This window comes from Caenorhabditis briggsae (assembly GCF_000004555.2).
Source record: "Caenorhabditis briggsae complete genome, chrIII, whole genome shotgun sequence".
Lineage (NCBI taxonomy): Eukaryota > Metazoa > Nematoda > Chromadorea > Rhabditida > Rhabditidae > Caenorhabditis > Caenorhabditis briggsae.
In genome coordinates this window covers 5,835,986-5,852,707 of record NC_013490.2, presented here as the reverse complement: position 1 = coordinate 5,852,707, position 16,722 = coordinate 5,835,986, and the positions used below count along the sequence as shown (strand labels likewise).

Genomic DNA, 16,722 nt, shown 5'->3' with positions numbered 1-16,722 from the left:
AATCGCGCGTTGGTCAGCTTTTGTTATTCTAATAGGTCGTAGTTATCCCACAAGGAGGTATTAGGGAAGCCTCGATCCGATATGAATCCTACTGAAAAAAACGATATCCCTGTCGATTTTCCATAATCTCTTCATGACGAACTAATCTACGTTTCTGCACTCACAGATCAAAAATTCGAAATTTCGATTCCGTTTGTTAGTTTTATCAAGTAGCGGTCACCTTAATTTCACCGATTTCTCTTTTTTCTATCGTTCGAAGTTCTCATTCTTCTTCTTTTTTTCTCAAATTATTGGGTTGCTGGTATGGAAACACTCATTCGCCCAAAAAAATTAGATGATTTTGATGGATGATAAGGTGTATTACACTTTCACTTCTCTCCCATTTTTTTGAACCAAACTGTTTGCCTCTCCTTCTTCGTGCGGCTATTTTATTCTTTTTTGGGAAGAAAAAAAATGGGTTAAAACGAAGGGGACGATGGAGAAGAAGAAGAAGCAGTGAAGGAACATTAACGTTTTTTGGGATCAGAGGAGACGCAGGAAATGAAGGTTTTCCAGTGTTGTGTAATGGATGATGTTGCCAGTGAATCCACACACGAAGAAGTCAACATCGTTACCTCCTAGGCAGTTTTAAAGACTAGATTTATCTAGAAAATGGCGCCGAAAAGAGTGACCACAATCATTTTTGATAGGTGTATTCGTTTCACAAAAAACGTCGAACACAATTCCGTGCTTTTTTTTCTTCGCCCCTATAATTTCTCCCTGTCTAAAAAGTAAAACGACTGGCTGTCATCATTGATAAGACTGCATCTCCGGAGCTCTCGTTTTTGATTTGATTAGCTCTGTTTCGACCGTTTTGTCTTCTTCCCCATCACCCAACCATTTCGCCGCCATCGTGATCATGCCCGACGATCGAAAAAATGCGAATGTTGCGTTCTCGCATTGTAGGCATCGAAACGGCGAAACCAAAAAAAAGTGGTGATAAGTAATACATAGAGTGATATGGCTGAAGTTTACTGTGATCGAGAAAATTGGAAAGTGATATAATTCAATATGTGGGCGTTTTGGACAGTAGTTCAGATCTGCGCAAAATTGGGAACCGAAAAGGCGAAGTATTTATTTAAATTTTTAGAAAACATCAGGGATGCTCTGAATGGCGGCCTTTTTCGGAATTTCGAAAATTCCAATTTTCAACATTTCGGAATTTTGGAATATTCCGATTTTCATAAGTTCGAAATTTCGGTATATTCCGATTTTGAATATTTTGGAATTTCGGATTTTTTTAATATTCACTATTTGTTTGAAGTAGAAACCTCAATTTCCCAGCCCAAACCCGCCGAAAATTGGTGAAAGTTAGCAAAAATTTTCCGAAAATGCGAAAAAAAGATTCCGCTCGAAACCCGCAAGCAAACTTTTCGCGTGCGCTTTTGGCATACTGTAGTCGGAAAATTTTCCGAAAAAACGTTGAAATTGTCCGATCAGAATTCCGTTCCAAGCATCCCTAGAAACCATGAAGACAATTACATGAAGCAAACACTATAATTCAAGGAAATTCAAATTAGATTATACTACCGTAATCCTAACACCTATGCTGTGAGAAACCGATCTTCTGTATATGTTTCTTGCTCATCATCGCCAGGTCGCGACCCAAATTGATCAAATTTCACATTCTCGTAGATTCCAATCATTTTTGATTTAGGGGTTTTCAACCGTTCCGTCTCTCTCTCTCTCTCTCTCTATTCTCATTATATTTCACATCACCTTATCAAGTGTATCATCCAACTTTTTTATTCAAACTGATTCCATCTCAGTCTTCTGTGTTCTTTCCATCATCACGACTTTCACTGGTTTCGTTCTTTTTTTTTTCACTAATTTCCGTTCAACCCATTCGAAAAACGAGAGGGGGGGCTACAGTACCATTTCTCTCTAGTTTTCAATATTTTACATGCGGCGGCGGGCGCTGGTGGTTTGAGAATAGATTTTATCAGTTTTATCAGTATACCAAAAAAAAACCCCTGTGTCTCTTTGTCTTATACACTATTTTGTCGAGGAATAAGGGTTAGCAGAGAGGGTTAGAGAGAAGGAGTTCTTCCATTGTTATCAGTTTCTTCAAGAGCGCAAATTTTCTTAAAACTCCTTTTTCTTCGTTTCCTTTCTCTGGAATCTGACAAACAGTTTATGTCGATTTATGTCGTCTCTCTTTACAAACAATTATCTTTCAGAGAATGTGCCAGCGAGCTCTTCACGTTATCTTCTGAATACTGAAAGTCGTTCGGAGCAATCGAAGCAGCAGCAGCACCACCAACCAATCAGTTATTTGTCTCAAAGCGGAGGAGTCGACGACAGCGGTGTGCCGATTCCACCGAATAATAATATCAATATTCCTGTCAAGCTAGGAAACTTCGGCATGATGGCCCCAAGTACTGAGGTAAGCCAGATGAGCTATCCTTTTAGGTTCATTAACCTCCCGCAAGTGTTTTCCAGGATCCCGAAACTGTTGTCGAGGCTCAACGCCGTGGAAGTTTCTCGAAGAAGAATGGTAACGGATGGACAAAGCCTGGGCTGGCTAATGGTTCCGAGGTAATACAATGCTATAGAATGATACAAAAAGCGTCTATATTCTGATGAATCATAACTATAAATCGTTACCATGAGAATTTCTCACGTAGACCAGTCAGAAGACGTTTTTCGGTTTATTGGTAATATCACCCCATTGGGGACATATATTCTCATTTGTGAGCCTACGTGTCTAGAGTCTAGACTCTAGACCGCCCATTTTTTTCCACCGCCGCTTATGATCATCGAACACTGCCATTTTTTCCGATGCCACGTATCCTTCTCCGAGGTTTCCTGATAAGGAGTTCTGAAAAAAAGATTAGAATTGCATAGTCGAACCTAGCAGGGCTCTCGTTTTTTTTTCATTTTGTTGTCTTTCTACCCCGTCGGAGCTTGTTTATCAGTTTGGTGTCAACTTTCCAAAATTCATAATCTCCAGTTTTATCTGAAATTCCATACGCTCTGAAAGTTCTCTTGCACTTTTTCTATGCCACTGGTACCGCCGAGCACGAATGGTCGCCGCGTCAAGCTGTGAGAAAAAATGAGTGTGTGACGGTGGTCAGGCATCTGAAAAAATCGGCTTCGCGTCACTTTTTTTTCAAATATGCTTTTTCTGATAGAACACATTCACAAAATCGAAAAAGTCGAGAATTTTTCTGCTTTTGAGAACATCAAATTTTGAATTTTTTCGATTTTCAGATTGTGCTGTATCAGAAAACGCATATTTGAAAACCCTAACATTGTTCTGGCAAATACTCAGTTGCTACCAGATCAATTGCTTTTTGACCAGTTGCTACTTTTGTCTCAGTTGCTATATTCCCAGTTGCTATGACTCAGTTGCTACTTTTGACTCAATTGCTCGCATTTTCCTAAATTTCAAAATCTCAGTTGCTATGAAAAATCTCAGTTGCTACAACATGACTCAGTTGCTACTTTTGTCTCAATTGCTATAGAAAAAGAAAGACGAATAGAGGTGTGCAGGTGTTAAAATTTACTAGCAAGGGAAAAAAAGAAGACCTGGTGAAATATCATTCATAAGTGGTTATTTAATTATTTCCACACAAATTGTGTTTTGATTCAGATTCAACAAAAACAACAAAAAAGGTTGAATCAACAAGGTTAAGAAGAAGAGATTGGCTAATAAAAAAAGCAACAGGCAAGAAAAAAATATGACAGAACTGGTGGGGAAGTGAAGGAAATTGAAGGAATAGGCTAAAAAATTGTAGAATATCCAGAAGATGCATCCATGATATCGTCGTCTCGCTTAGAAAGAGTATACTTACGGTGAGGCTTTCTGAATAACGCGTGTTTATAATCAGGGCTAATCTCTTAAAATTACATTAACTTCTTAAACGTACACAATAGAGAACTGTAAAATAATCTTCACAAATTCCACAAACTCAGGATTTTAATGTTTAATTTAGGTTTTAAACCCCAGTCCATACTTCCCTCACTACCAATTTTTCTTAATTGTTTTTTCTCAATTCTATTTCATTTCCTTTTGCTTTCAATATTCCTTCGTTTTTGCCCAATTTTCCGTTTTTTCCGAATTTTTCAATTTTTCAATTTTCCTCAAGTTTCGTGGTAATTGAAATGTTCTCATTTTTTCATAATTTTCTAAATTATTGAATGAAGGAAACAATCACAATTCAGTGATTTTCCCACAAAAATTCAAAAATCCCAAAAATTGGCCCAAAATGAGCTATTTTCTTTCGAAAATTGTTCGAACTGGGCAATAAAACACTACAAAAATTATTAAATTAAGTTTTTTCGATTAATTACCACGAAAATTTGAGCAAAAACTATGAAAAACGAAGGAAAACGGAGAAAAATCCCAAAATAAAATTTCCCAGTGATGACGTCATCAGTCCATGGCCGTGGCCGAGCTGCGGGGTTTTCTCTTCCATGGGAAATTTCGTAAAATTCACAGCTTTTCGCAAATCCCATTTTTCTCTATTTTCCTTCGTTTTTCATAGTTTTTGCTCAAATTTTCGTGGTAATTAATCGAAAAAACTTAATTTAATAATTTTTGTAGTGTTTTATTGCCCAGTTCGAACAATTTTCGAAAGAAAATAGCTCATTTTGGGCCAATTTTTGGGATTTTTGAATTTTTGTGGGAAAATCACTGAATTGTGATTGTTTCCTTCATTCAATAATTTAGAAAATTATGAAAAAATGAGAACATTTCAATTACCACGAAACTTGAGAAAAATTGAAAAATTCGGAAAAAACGGAAAATTGGGCAAAAACGAAGGAATATTGAAAGCAAAAGGAAATGAAATAGAATTGAGTTTGTGGAATTTGTGAAGATTATTTTACAGTTCTCTATTGTGTACGTTTAAGAAATTAATGTAATTTTAAGAGATTAGCCCTGATTATAAACACGCGTTATTCAGAAAGCCTCACCGTAAGTATACTCTTTCTAAGCGAGACGACGATATCATGGATGCATCTTCTGGATATTCTACAATTTTTTAGCCTATTCCTTCAATTTCCTTCACTTCCCCACCAGTTCTGTCATATTTTTTTCTTGCCTGTTGCTTTTTTTATTAGCCAATCTCTTCTTCTTAACCTTGTTGATTCAACCTTTTTTGTTGTTTTTGTTGAATCTGAATCAAAACACAATTTGTGTGGAAATAATTAAATAACCACTTATGAATGATATTTCACCAGGTCTTCTTTTTTTCCCTTGCTAGTAAATTTTAACACCTGCACACCTCTATTCGTCTTTCTTTTTCTATAGCAACTGAGTCATGTTGTAGCAACTGAGATTTTTCATAGCAACTGAGATTTTGAAATTTGGGAAAATGCGAGCAATTGAGTCAAAAGTAGCAACTGAGTCATAGCAACTGGGAATATAGCAACTGAGACAAAAGTAGCAACTGGTCAAAAAGCAATTGATCTGGTAGCAACTGAGTATTTGCCCATTGTTCTTGTAGTCGGAAATTTATCCATTCGCCTGCATTACCACGGTTTCGAAATGACTGGTTCCGATGTGACGCGGAGCCGAAAAATCAAGAAGCCCAAAGTATTTGGGCTTCTTCAATTTGAAGACTTCTCCTTCCTATTGATTTGTTAGAATATCGTTTGAAGCAAATCAATTCCAAAAATCGAAATTTCAGTCAAAACACATGGAGCCAGTCACTGGAACAAATGCCCTAATGGCTGCAATTGATGCAGATGATCAGGAAACCAAATTGAAAGGCGAGTTCAAAAACCTCGCTTCTTGAAAATTACCGTAATCCTTCAGATCCGCTGGAGAAGGAAGCATCGACGTATAAATCGGCCACCGACAGGTTCTTCCAATCATCGCACCCTCCGTCTCATCAAACTGTTGAAAATCCAATCAAATTGGAACCACCGACGTCATCTGGAGGTTAGTTTTGGACACCGGGGGCATAAATAGAGCTCACGAGACATGACATCTACAATTTTAAGGGGGTTTTTTCTGATTTTTTCAAGACAGAGGGAAAATTACACGCAGCCTTTGGAGGGTTTAGAAATTGTAATGGTGTCAGAACACCTTATATAAAAGTGCTTTCAGATGCCCGAGAGCTCATTTTTGTTGGATTTGCTGAGCAGATTCTGCTCTGCCCTTGGAGGCAATCAATGATATTTTATTGAAATCCCTATCAAAACTTTAGCTCTCTATTATCACCAAATTACGTGTGTTTTATCGGTCTGATCCCAGAGAGAAACAGCAGCCGCCCACTATCGATGTGAAGAAGGTTCCTCTTTTTTTGCTAGTTCGTGGTGACGGATGATGGCCCCATTTGCCTCCCTAAACTTCGTTTAACTGATCTCTATCTTCTTTTTTTTGCTTGAGTGGGGTCTGAGATGTTGGGATATCACAGGGGGCGAGAAATGAGAAATGTTCGTACTTTTGCTCCTCGACTCCCAAAGTCTTCGGCTGATTGATTAGACCGAGAATTACGGCTCATCAGTGTTTAGATTTAGTTCACAAAGAATCTTCCTTATCTTTTTTGTGAGGTTTCTCTATGAGTTTTCAAGCTGTACGTCCAATGATTGGTTGGGTGAGTACTGTAGGTAGGTAGGTATCAGCATCTATTCGGCTACAGTGAATTGCAACTTTAGAAGATAAGACTGATGTTGGCAACTTTTTTTTGACTTTCCAGGGCTTATTTGATGACGATGTTAGGACGCTGGGAGGTTTTAAAACGGTATGCAGGATGGTGTAACATGTCTAGCCTTCGGCAGGTTTCTAGGAACACTGTGTGACAAGAACCCTTGCATATATGGAGAGGCTGTTTGTGTTCCCTTGGTGATATGGGTGGTATACACAATGTGGGTGGTCAGACAGAGCCGGCCGTGTTCATAATTTGCCTCTAATTTCCGTTCTTGATGACGTGTCTAGATACTGGTCTTCCTCTTCTTTTCTCGAGAGTTTTTTTTTGTTTCAGTTTCTTCTCATCACCTAAACTTAACAGTTTCCGTGACAAAACCAGTTTCTCTTTTTTTTATCCTGACGACAGACGAATAAGGGCGGCATCAGAAGTACAGTAACCAGTCAATCATCGAATCTTCTTCATTTGATTATGTTTTCTCGACCAGGAACCCATCGTCTAGAAAGATACTTATCTCTATCAAACTTTTTTTTTGGTTGCCATCCCGATGAGAGAAAGTGAAAGGGGGCGTCTTCTCTCCTTCTTTTGGCCTTTTTTTGGTTTTTTCCTCGATGGAGGCATACGGTATTTCCCCTTTCGTCGCCGCCGTTGTTGAGTAATGCATCAGACACTGTGATGATTACACAATAACTGAAAAAAACGATGGAAGAAGAGGAGAAGACGATGGATGACGGCGAATAGTGCGTTCTGCTGAAGAGGAGCAGTGTGACGAAAGGGGCCACCCGGCTTATCAATTTGTGAAACCCCTCTCACTCTCTATTCTTTTCCACTCGTCTTAAACCCCCAAATGAAAAGAAGGTAGTCTTTACTGATAACCCCTCGATGATTGGCACTTTACACGACATTTTTATTTTGTGTGCGGTGGCGACTGAACGACATGGACAAGACGATACCCGAAGAATTGAATGGCATGCTTGCTGCGTGGTGTTTTACAGCACAAGGTGAGAGAAATCATGGTGGGCTTCTTGGTGGGCTACAGTAATCCTTGGATGTGTCAACACTATAAAGATGTTTGGTCATCTATTGGGTCTACAGTAATCCTTTGTTTGGATATGGATGTAAAACTACAGTGACAGATTCATATCAGCAAGATTTTTGGTTCTAGAAACTGATTTCATGACTAGGGAAAATAAAGGTCTACTGGTTTCTATCGCCTCGCGCTTCTTGAAAAAATTGAAAGTTTTTCGAGTTGCACTTTTATATGTTGAATGCATTAATGATACACACTTTGCGGAATCTCACGTCAGAGCGCTTTTTCGTGCATCCAACCGGTTGGTACAAATAATTGTAGTGGTCAAATAGAGGAATGCACTTTTAATCAGAATCTCTAAAGTCTCCTCGAAATTTGAATTCTTGAGCTTTGAATCCCAGACACTCTCGGGGTAGTGGGCGGAGCCAACAGGAACTGATCTCGCTTGGCGGTCTTAATTGGGCAGTCGACCGTGTTATCAGTTATCTGTTGCGTGACGCCGTGCCACCACTGAAAACTATTACTTCTTCGTTTTCAAACATTAAAGTACCGTACCCCTTTTTGTTCCCGCCTATCACCTCTCTTGTTTTATTGCACAGAGGCTTATCACTAATGATGAATGGGTTACGGTAGAGAGAAAAATTAGAATATGAGAAGAAGCGGATGAGTCGTACTGGAAATTAGAAACGCAAGAAGAAAAAACTCGGTTTCTCCTTCTTCTCGGGGGAATGCTAATTAGAGTGCAAGAACGCGAAAGGCCGCTCGCTCTGATGAGCACATACATCAGAAGGAAAAGAAGACAGCACTTTCAGAGAAAGAAACGAGTTTTAAGCCCTTTTTGCATACTTTCATCGATTAGTTCCGGGCTGTTTTGAAATTCCGTTTGCCCACCTAGATATTTCAAAAATAATTCAAGTAAATCACTCGAAAAGGATATACCGTAATCCTCTGCCCACCCGAAGCGTAAGCCATGAGCCAATTTTTCTTGATTCCTATCAAAGATATAGGAGAGCTTCCAACTGATGAATTGCTTTTCATAATATCAGAAACATTTTATCAGTTGATAATTTTTTATATCTTTCACAGAAATTGAGATAAATGAGCTTAAAGCTGTTCGGATGGGCTTCTATTACGGGACTTCCGCTTCCACATAGACCAATAGATCTGTTTACAGATGGTTTTATTCATCATTTTTCCCAAAATGCCAGAAAAAGAATACTCGATTGTCAGATAGATAAATTAAGAGAAACAGGTGTCCTGATGGCCACCGTGTAGAATTTTCCCAATTTTTATCTCCCGTTCGCTTTCTCCTCTTTCGCTTTTTTGAATCGCCATATGTCATCTTTCAAGGTGATCACAGGCGGACATGTTTCTCCTCCCGTATTTCTTCCTCCCGCTTCGAAAAATAACTGCTAACGAACTGAACTGCTCGGGAGCCCCGATTTCGGCACACACATACACACTTTGGCACACTCGTTCTTTCATATTTTCTCTCCTTTTTTTCTCCTTTTGCGGCCACAACGACGACACTCAATTCTGGAGACCGCCCTGTTTGTAGAGAGGAAAGAAGAAGGGCATGTCCACCCACTTGTTTGGATGGTTTTTTCTCTATTTTTCCCGTCCTCGACGTTGACTTCCAGAAAAATAAATGTATCATGAGAATCTCGAGATTGGCTGTAATTGGTGTGGTAGGCTGCCATTCTCATATTCTATGTGATCTACTTTCTTCTTCTCAAGCCTATTCTTCACTCTCTGTTAGAACGCACCACACTGAAATTAATCAGCACTGCTGCTGTTTCGAACACTTTTCAGATGGCAGAAAATGTGTTAGAAACTCGCTAGGTTTTCAGCTGTTCTTCTCGGTAGGCGTGTCTTTGAGAAACTGTTATTTCGCAGTGAGGGAGACCCTATAATTTTTTGTTCTCACCTCTGTTCTCAACAGCAGTATCATATCGAATTAGGTTCGCATGTATTACTTGTTTGTGCTCTACCCTTTCTCGGGTTTTGAACATTTGTGTTATTCAAATTTTGGAATACTGATCTCCCAAGGATTACTGTATCAAGACATTAGAAGTTCTCCCGAAAACAGATTAGTTCTTGTGATCTACAAAGGATTACTGTAGCAAGCTAGAACCCATTGCTAGCGCTACAATCTAACGCCTGTCGAATTAATTAGAACATGAGTTCCCTTCATTACCGTAGTCTCAATTTTTTCTCACATTTCTTCCTCGTACTTCTTGGGCCAAGAAGCTTGTCAAAAACGCACATATAGATGAAAAGCTCGAGTAGAAACTTGAAAGTGCAAAAGCAGCACACACGGCACACACGCACACTTCCGCCGCGACCCTCCTGCTCAGCTCCTCGCGACCGCCCATAATCATCTAGAAGGCGTTGGCGTCGCGGCGATCGTGGCCCTCCTAGCTGAAACGGCGTTGTGACACACGACATATTCTTGCACTCTTCTGTTTCCTAATCATATATTCTATCCGCTCCACTGATCTCTTCTCTCCAAGCATACTCTCCGGGGCTTCTCATCGAGTCTCGGCGCCGCGCCGACCACCACGACGCGACGCCACACACGCAGCGAACGAGAGAGTGTGTGAGACGAAGAGACGCAGAGATCGAAGAGATAGGGGAGCAGCGTCCGGGACCTGCTCTCGGGCGATAGAAAAACTAGAAGAGAGGACGTGTGTTGCTCTCTATCGCCTCCCAATGTTTATATGTCGATGATGATGGCTGGAAAAAGTGCAAGAAGGGAGGAGTTGCAAGTGTCTCGTCAACAACCTATGGGTCGAAAAGACTACTAAATGAGATAAGAGGATCAAGTGTGGTCAAAAACGGGGATGTCAATGAAAGCATATTGATAACAAATGGAAAAGTCGGATAGGAGAGAGATCAGGAGATCCTAAAAAGGATTCTAAAAAATAGGAGTTCAGATCTGACACTACTAATTCTAATCCGGTCCGGAACATACATCACCATGAGGTTCCCATTCTCGCACTTTTAAGTTTATTTCGGAAGTTTCGTCCGTCCTTAATAAGGCTCCACCTCACTTTTCTTCTTCTTCTTCTTCGAGCAAAAAATGTTGCCTCACATCTTCACGACACGAATCCTTACTCATCGGGTTCCAATTATTGCCTTTCCCTCCCCCTTTGCTCCTCTGAAATTGTTCTAATAGAAGCGAGAGGCCCTCTTGATTCGATATCCTCATTTCTCTTCTCAGCGGAGCATCGAGGCTCAAAAACCGCCTGGCCTTCCGAATAAAAAAAGGATTTCGGAATGATGAGGGTAGGGGGAAAGCACGAAAAAAGTGAAACAGAAAAATATTCGTCTTCGTTTTTTTTCTTGAAGAAAACATCTTCTCCTTTCCACTTCTTTATCTTCATCAAAGTTGGAGCTTTTCCGAAAACTGCCGTACAGATCCTATGTCATTGAAGGTGATGGAAGGATTACGGTAGTTGTGTTATTTTCAAAACGTAGATTTTTCATTGTCTCCCGCATCTCTGTTGCATCTGTTTGGATCTCGAGTTACAGCTTCAAAGGAACGCGCGAGATTTCTCCGTCCCCCTGAAACTCAATCATTATTTACGACCACCTCGCAGTCATCCGCGGCTCCGCTCTCCCCTCTAACCCTCCCCTTTTTATTGTATTACTGTACGCATTGCTCATTTGCTCTCTTCTCTTCTCGTCCACCTCGCTTCTAGACAGAATATTCTTCAGATTCTTATGGATGACTTTGACGATCCAAGTGAGGAGATGTCACCCCCTCATCTGGAAAAAATGGAAGATTTGGAGACGCACTTCCCCCTGCCAACAACAACAGAAATCTCTTCTCTATTTCTGACTCCAAACACTTCATTAAATACGAACTCCTCCCCAGAAGGCTCTCCGAACTCTTCTGGTTTTCCATGGGTTTCGTTATCGCCCCCTTCTTCCTCATCGTCATCTGAACCTTTGTTTCTAAACAAACCTATATGGACTCCTACAACGCCGTCCTCTATTTTCACGGCATCAGATGATATTATAGCCAGTCGGCTGGCGCCTTTGTTTATTAACAACACCGCTGCGTTTCCTGATCTTGGAATACTTGTGCAACATGTTTCAGAAACGCTTCGTGAGTGGGAATCTAGTAAAAAAGAGTCGTTGTTCTCGTGAGCTAGAAACGAGTCATCAAGAAAAACAATTCATTTTTATAACCTATTCTATTTAACATAGCATTTTTCAGTGACACAAAATGGTAGTCCTGTCACCAATAGCTTGGTTCCCGAAGCAGCGCAGCCCCTCCAAACAGTGGCTGAATCTTCGGAACCAACTGCAGCAAGTGCAGAACCAACGGATGCTTCATCAGCTGAGTCATCAACTATCACAGTTACTCCAGTCGTTCCAGTGGTAAAGTTCACAAACCAGACTACCCCGAATGGTAGTACGGTAGCCACTTCGGTTGGACAAAATGTGCGACTCACCATCAACGGAAAGCGTGTTGGACGTCCGCCAGGAACCTTCAAGAGACCACCGTAGGTTACTTGAGATCTGAACGCTCACAATCTCTCATTTTCAGAAACAACCCAACCACGAATACCAGTCATGGAGAAGAGACTGATTCGGAAGCATCGACTGATTTGATCTGTCGTTGGAAAGATTGTATGCTGAAGTTCGCAAACCTCAAGGGTCTTGTTGAACACGTCCAAGAGAAACATGTCCAATCTACAGAGCAGGAGCATCATGCCTGGCGCTGTGAGTGGGAGGGATGCGATCGCAATGAGACATTCAAAGCTCTCTACATGCTCATTGTACACGTTCGTCGCCATACTGGAGAGAAACCGAACAAGTGCGAGGTAAGGATTGTTGTATTCTTAACAGGGCTGGGCGAGCAATCGGCTTTTGCCGGAAACAAATTGCAAAACACACGCAATTCGCGAAAAAAGTGGGCGGAGCCAACGCACACACAAAGTATAGTGGCCGGCGGAACCCGGGAGGTGTCGGCCGCTGCGGGGAATGACTACCCGACAGCGCGTAGTTGAAAAATAAATCAAATTTCAAATTCCCGCCATTTTCGTGTCGGACCCTTCGGCGAAATTGCGTGCGCCTTTAATCTCGATTTGTACATCAAACGAGAAAATTTTGCAAAACATGAAGGTTTTTCTCCCGTCCTCGCCCACCCCTGATTCTTAAAGGTGGGGGGGACATGAAAAAAATTATTTTCTCGAAATTCCGTTTACATACGCCCCTCGAGGAGTTGAACTTGTGAGGGCGAGGATTGAGGGTGCGGCGCCGCTACCGACTGAGCTACACGGGCAAAGAGAAAGCGGCCGTCGGATTGCATACATAAAGGCGAGGACGACAGCTGGACGCAGAGTGACATTAAGCGTTGTACACCGTCACAGTAGAATGCATACTCTGGCCCCGAAAATCCCCCGTAAAATCTCCTGTCCCCCCACCTTTAACTTAAATTTAATAAATAATTTTTAGTATCCGGGCTGTGGAAAGGAGTACAGCCGATTGGAGAATCTCAAGACGCATCGTAGAACCCATACTGGCGAGAAACCATACAAATGCGAGTTCTCGGACTGTGAGAAGGCATTCAGCAATGCTTCGGATCGTGCCAAGCATCAGAATCGTACTCACTCGAATCTGGTTAGTTGGATGAATCATATGAATCATAACACAACCATGTGCTTCCTTCTGTTTCTTAATGAGCCCAATGTCTGAATCACGTTTTTCTGTTTGCTCTCCAGTTCCCAATGGGAAATTTCTTTTCTGTCCGAGTATACAAAAAAACTTGATTCAGAATGCATGCCCCCTGACAGTGACCGGCAGGAGAAAACGAACAAGATTTCCATTGCAGAAACCGTATTCATGTCAAATTGGGGGTTGTCAGAAGTCATACACCGACCCATCCTCCCTTCGCAAGCACATCAAAGCAGTTCATGGAGACGAGGAGTACGAGAAGGCAAAGAAGTCACGTCCGCCAAACTACTCGAACCGTCGTCGTCCGGACCATCGTATGCCTCCACCGACCAGCGCAATGTCTCATCCCTATTTGGCACCACCACATGTGTTGCCTCCTGTTGCCGCACCAGGTGTTCATCAGCAAAACTTTGTAAGTTGACCATTTTAAATTTCTAATACCCCTCCGTGTGATGCATGATTCTCTACCCTCTCACACTCACACCTCCTCCTTCTCCTTCACTCATTTTACCTTCTTCGTTTTTTTTAGATCAATCTGGCACTTGCTCAACATCATCATAACCAACGTGCACAATTCATCGCGGTACGAACCTTTCCTATTTTTAATTCATAACATTTACCTTTTAATGAGTTCTCACTCTCTGGGACTGGTCACACACGGATTAGAATATGTGTCGTGAAGCACGATTTGCACAAATTCTACCCTCTTCTACACCTATCATTAGCTTACCTTAGAATCTGCAAACATTCTCTCTTACAGCACATTCGAATAGAATAGTTATTTTCAGAACAACGCTGCTCTGATGGATCCGAATGGATCTGGTGCCGCTCAAGCCGCCGCCGCTGCTCAAGCTGCTCAGGCACAACAAGCACAGATGTACCAGGCACAGGCAATGCAACAACATCAATTCGCCGCCCAGATGCAACAACAGGCTGTGATGCAAGTTCATATGCAACAAGCTGCGCTTCAGCAAGCTCAAGTTGCCATCATCCAAAATAACCTTCTGAGCACTCAAGGAATCATGAATCAGTTCCCAATGATGTCGCCGCTGCTTACTCCAAGAGCACCAGGAAATGTGATGTCACTTCTTCAACAACAACAAGTCACTCCACCGACTCCAACAATGATGCAGTTGACTCCGCATACTCCGATCACACCGATTACTCCAATCACGCCGCTTACACCAATGGGAGCAACGACTGGACCGATGTTCAGTATGCCAAATATCATGATGACTACTCCAGTTCGAATGGACATCCCGACATCCGTTCCTGCAGCTGTCCCAGTGGCCCCGGTGGCTCCAGTTGCCCCGGTGGCTCCAGCTGCTCCAGTTGCTCCTCCAGCTTCTTCTCTTGCCGAAGCTACTGAACCAAGATTCCGGCTCCTTCGCCAACACATGGAAGGCGCTGAGGTTGCTCCAGTTCTAGCTCCACAACAGCCGTTGGAAGAAGACGATGACATGACTGACGATGAAGAGAGTGGGAATGTTGCTCCAGCCGTCATTCGTAACGGAGATGGACCGGATGATCGTAACAGTGGAACAGGATCGAGCTCGCCTCGTTCTAGTGCTTCCAGTGGAAGTGGCACTCTGGAGGTCGCCGGATCGGTTGCTCAAAATGGAAACAGAAGCAGTAGCACTGGAGAAAGAGGAATGAGAAGTTTCTTGATTGCTGACATTCTTCAAATGGCTCACGATTTCCAAAATGGTCGAATTATCACTGATGCGCTCCACAAGGCAATTTTTGATACAAGCGATGTGACAGCGATGTTTCACATCTACAGAACCTTCGAGTGCGTCTGTGAATACTTGCAATTCACTTTCAGCGCCGGAGAGCGTCTTCCAACTTGGCCCGAGGTCCGAACAATTCATGAATACTATCACTCGGATTATGACCGTACTCGTTTCCATGCAAGTGAGACCGTTCGCAGACGTGATAATCTCTTCTGGCGCTTCGTCAACTACTGTAACAGTGATTTGCCAATTGGTGGACGCCCGATCCTGTCGGTTTCATATGATGAGGGATTCGAGGAGAGCATCGATCAGGGTTCTAATTTTGGGACCATTCCGCAGCAACTCATCTCTAGAATGGCTGCTGAAGCCTTCGACGATGAAGATGATGGATTCGACGACGCATTTGACATCCCTGGTCTCAGACTCGGAGGTGTCGAGGTCCTAATCCAGCAGCAACGTCACAGAGTTCGCCGCGCGGCTCTCAAGCAAGCTCAAATCGACTATCCGACGGCAGAGGAGGATTTGGGTTACGTCGGCGGAGGATTCGGACAAGAAGATGATGATCATCATTCTTATGCTATCTATGAACAACAGAAGACTGTTGCGTTCGTTGATCTCTCTGAAAAGCCAAAAGTCGAGGTTCTGACTGATGAAGATTTCATGGAACAGTTCAAGGCAGCGGAAGCTCGTTGTCAAGCTAGACTTGCGATAGAACCAATGGTAAAAGTGGCTCGCACCGTAATCAACGGAAAGGTTGTGGAGTATACGGTAAGCTTGACTAATCGAATTCAAGACTCTAGAAAAGAATTTTTCAGGAATCCCAGCTCTTTTCTCCACCGGTTTCACGCAGAACTATCTACAGCATGCTGAAGCAGTTCCCGGAACATCAAGAAAATCTTCTGAAGTTCATCACTCTCCATGTTGATAAATGTGAGCTTGAGAATGTAATTCCTTCTCGTGAGTATATGTCTGACATGGAGAGCAGCTTCTTCGCTCATCATCGCATTGTTCGTGCCGCATTGAGAGGTATGCTAAGAATTCGGATCAATCAAATTTTTCATGTTTTCGATTTTCAGCTCGCGGAGAAATCACGGAAGCAGAAGAAGCGGAATATCAGCAAAGCAGCAACTTGATGTATAATCAAGATTTCGTAAGTTGTTGTCCATTGTCCTTGTTGTATACCTTTCCCAGTTTTCCCAGTCCAATTCCAAATATTTTCTTTTGAACCGATATTTCAATTAAACCAATAGAAACATTTTTCAGGCAGCATTGATGTTCCCAGAATTGGATGAATCCCACGATGATTTCCTTAATGATCTCCCAATCTCTTCTCGTCGCCGTTCGAGCGATTCGGATTCGAAGGAGGCTCCTTCTATGAAGAAGCCACGCAGTTTTTAAAAAAATCTCATGTATCATTTTTCCCTGTCTCTCACTATTAACTATTTGCACTTTATATACTCTACAGCAAGCTCTATGGTATCAACGGCTCTCGCCCCCTCCTTCATTTATAGTTATTTCGAATTCTTGGAGTTCAGTTGTATTCCCATGACCCTGTTTCTACAAACATTCCCAGTCTGTTCACCATGACATTTATTCAATATTTTGCAACATTCCTTTTTCTACAAGTTTACCA

General features: G+C 42.0%; 2 protein-coding genes across 3 annotated transcripts; both read left to right on the top strand.

The window, feature by feature from the left end:
- Window positions 1–898: 898 nt before the first annotated feature.
- Window positions 899–1,502, top strand: CBG25855 (the record flags this gene model as incomplete). The annotated part of the gene is made up of 2 exons (XM_045243824.1): window positions 899–941; window positions 1,384–1,502. The coding sequence occupies 2 exons, from the start codon at window positions 899–901 to the stop codon at window positions 1,500–1,502; spliced, it is 162 nt and encodes a 53-aa protein (XP_045099373.1).
- Window positions 1,503–2,404: 902 nt separating this feature from the next.
- Cbr-tra-1 lies at window positions 2,405–16,487 on the top strand (the record flags this gene model as incomplete). Of its 2 annotated transcripts, XM_045243823.1 has the most annotated exons (13): window positions 2,405–2,425; window positions 2,482–2,577; window positions 5,676–5,757; window positions 5,804–5,929; window positions 11,894–12,182; window positions 12,227–12,503; window positions 13,138–13,302; window positions 13,514–13,768; window positions 13,886–13,939; window positions 14,145–15,857; window positions 15,905–16,115; window positions 16,166–16,239; window positions 16,353–16,487. In XM_045243823.1, the coding sequence occupies 13 exons, from the start codon at window positions 2,405–2,407 to the stop codon at window positions 16,485–16,487; spliced, it is 3,498 nt and encodes a 1,165-aa protein (XP_045100896.1). The 2 variants fall into 2 exon arrangements, with proteins under 2 accessions (XP_045100896.1, XP_002641339.1); XM_002641293.1 differs by lacking the exons at window positions 2,405–2,425; window positions 2,482–2,577 and having other exon boundaries at window positions 5,685–5,757.
- Window positions 16,488–16,722: the final 235 nt, after the last annotated feature.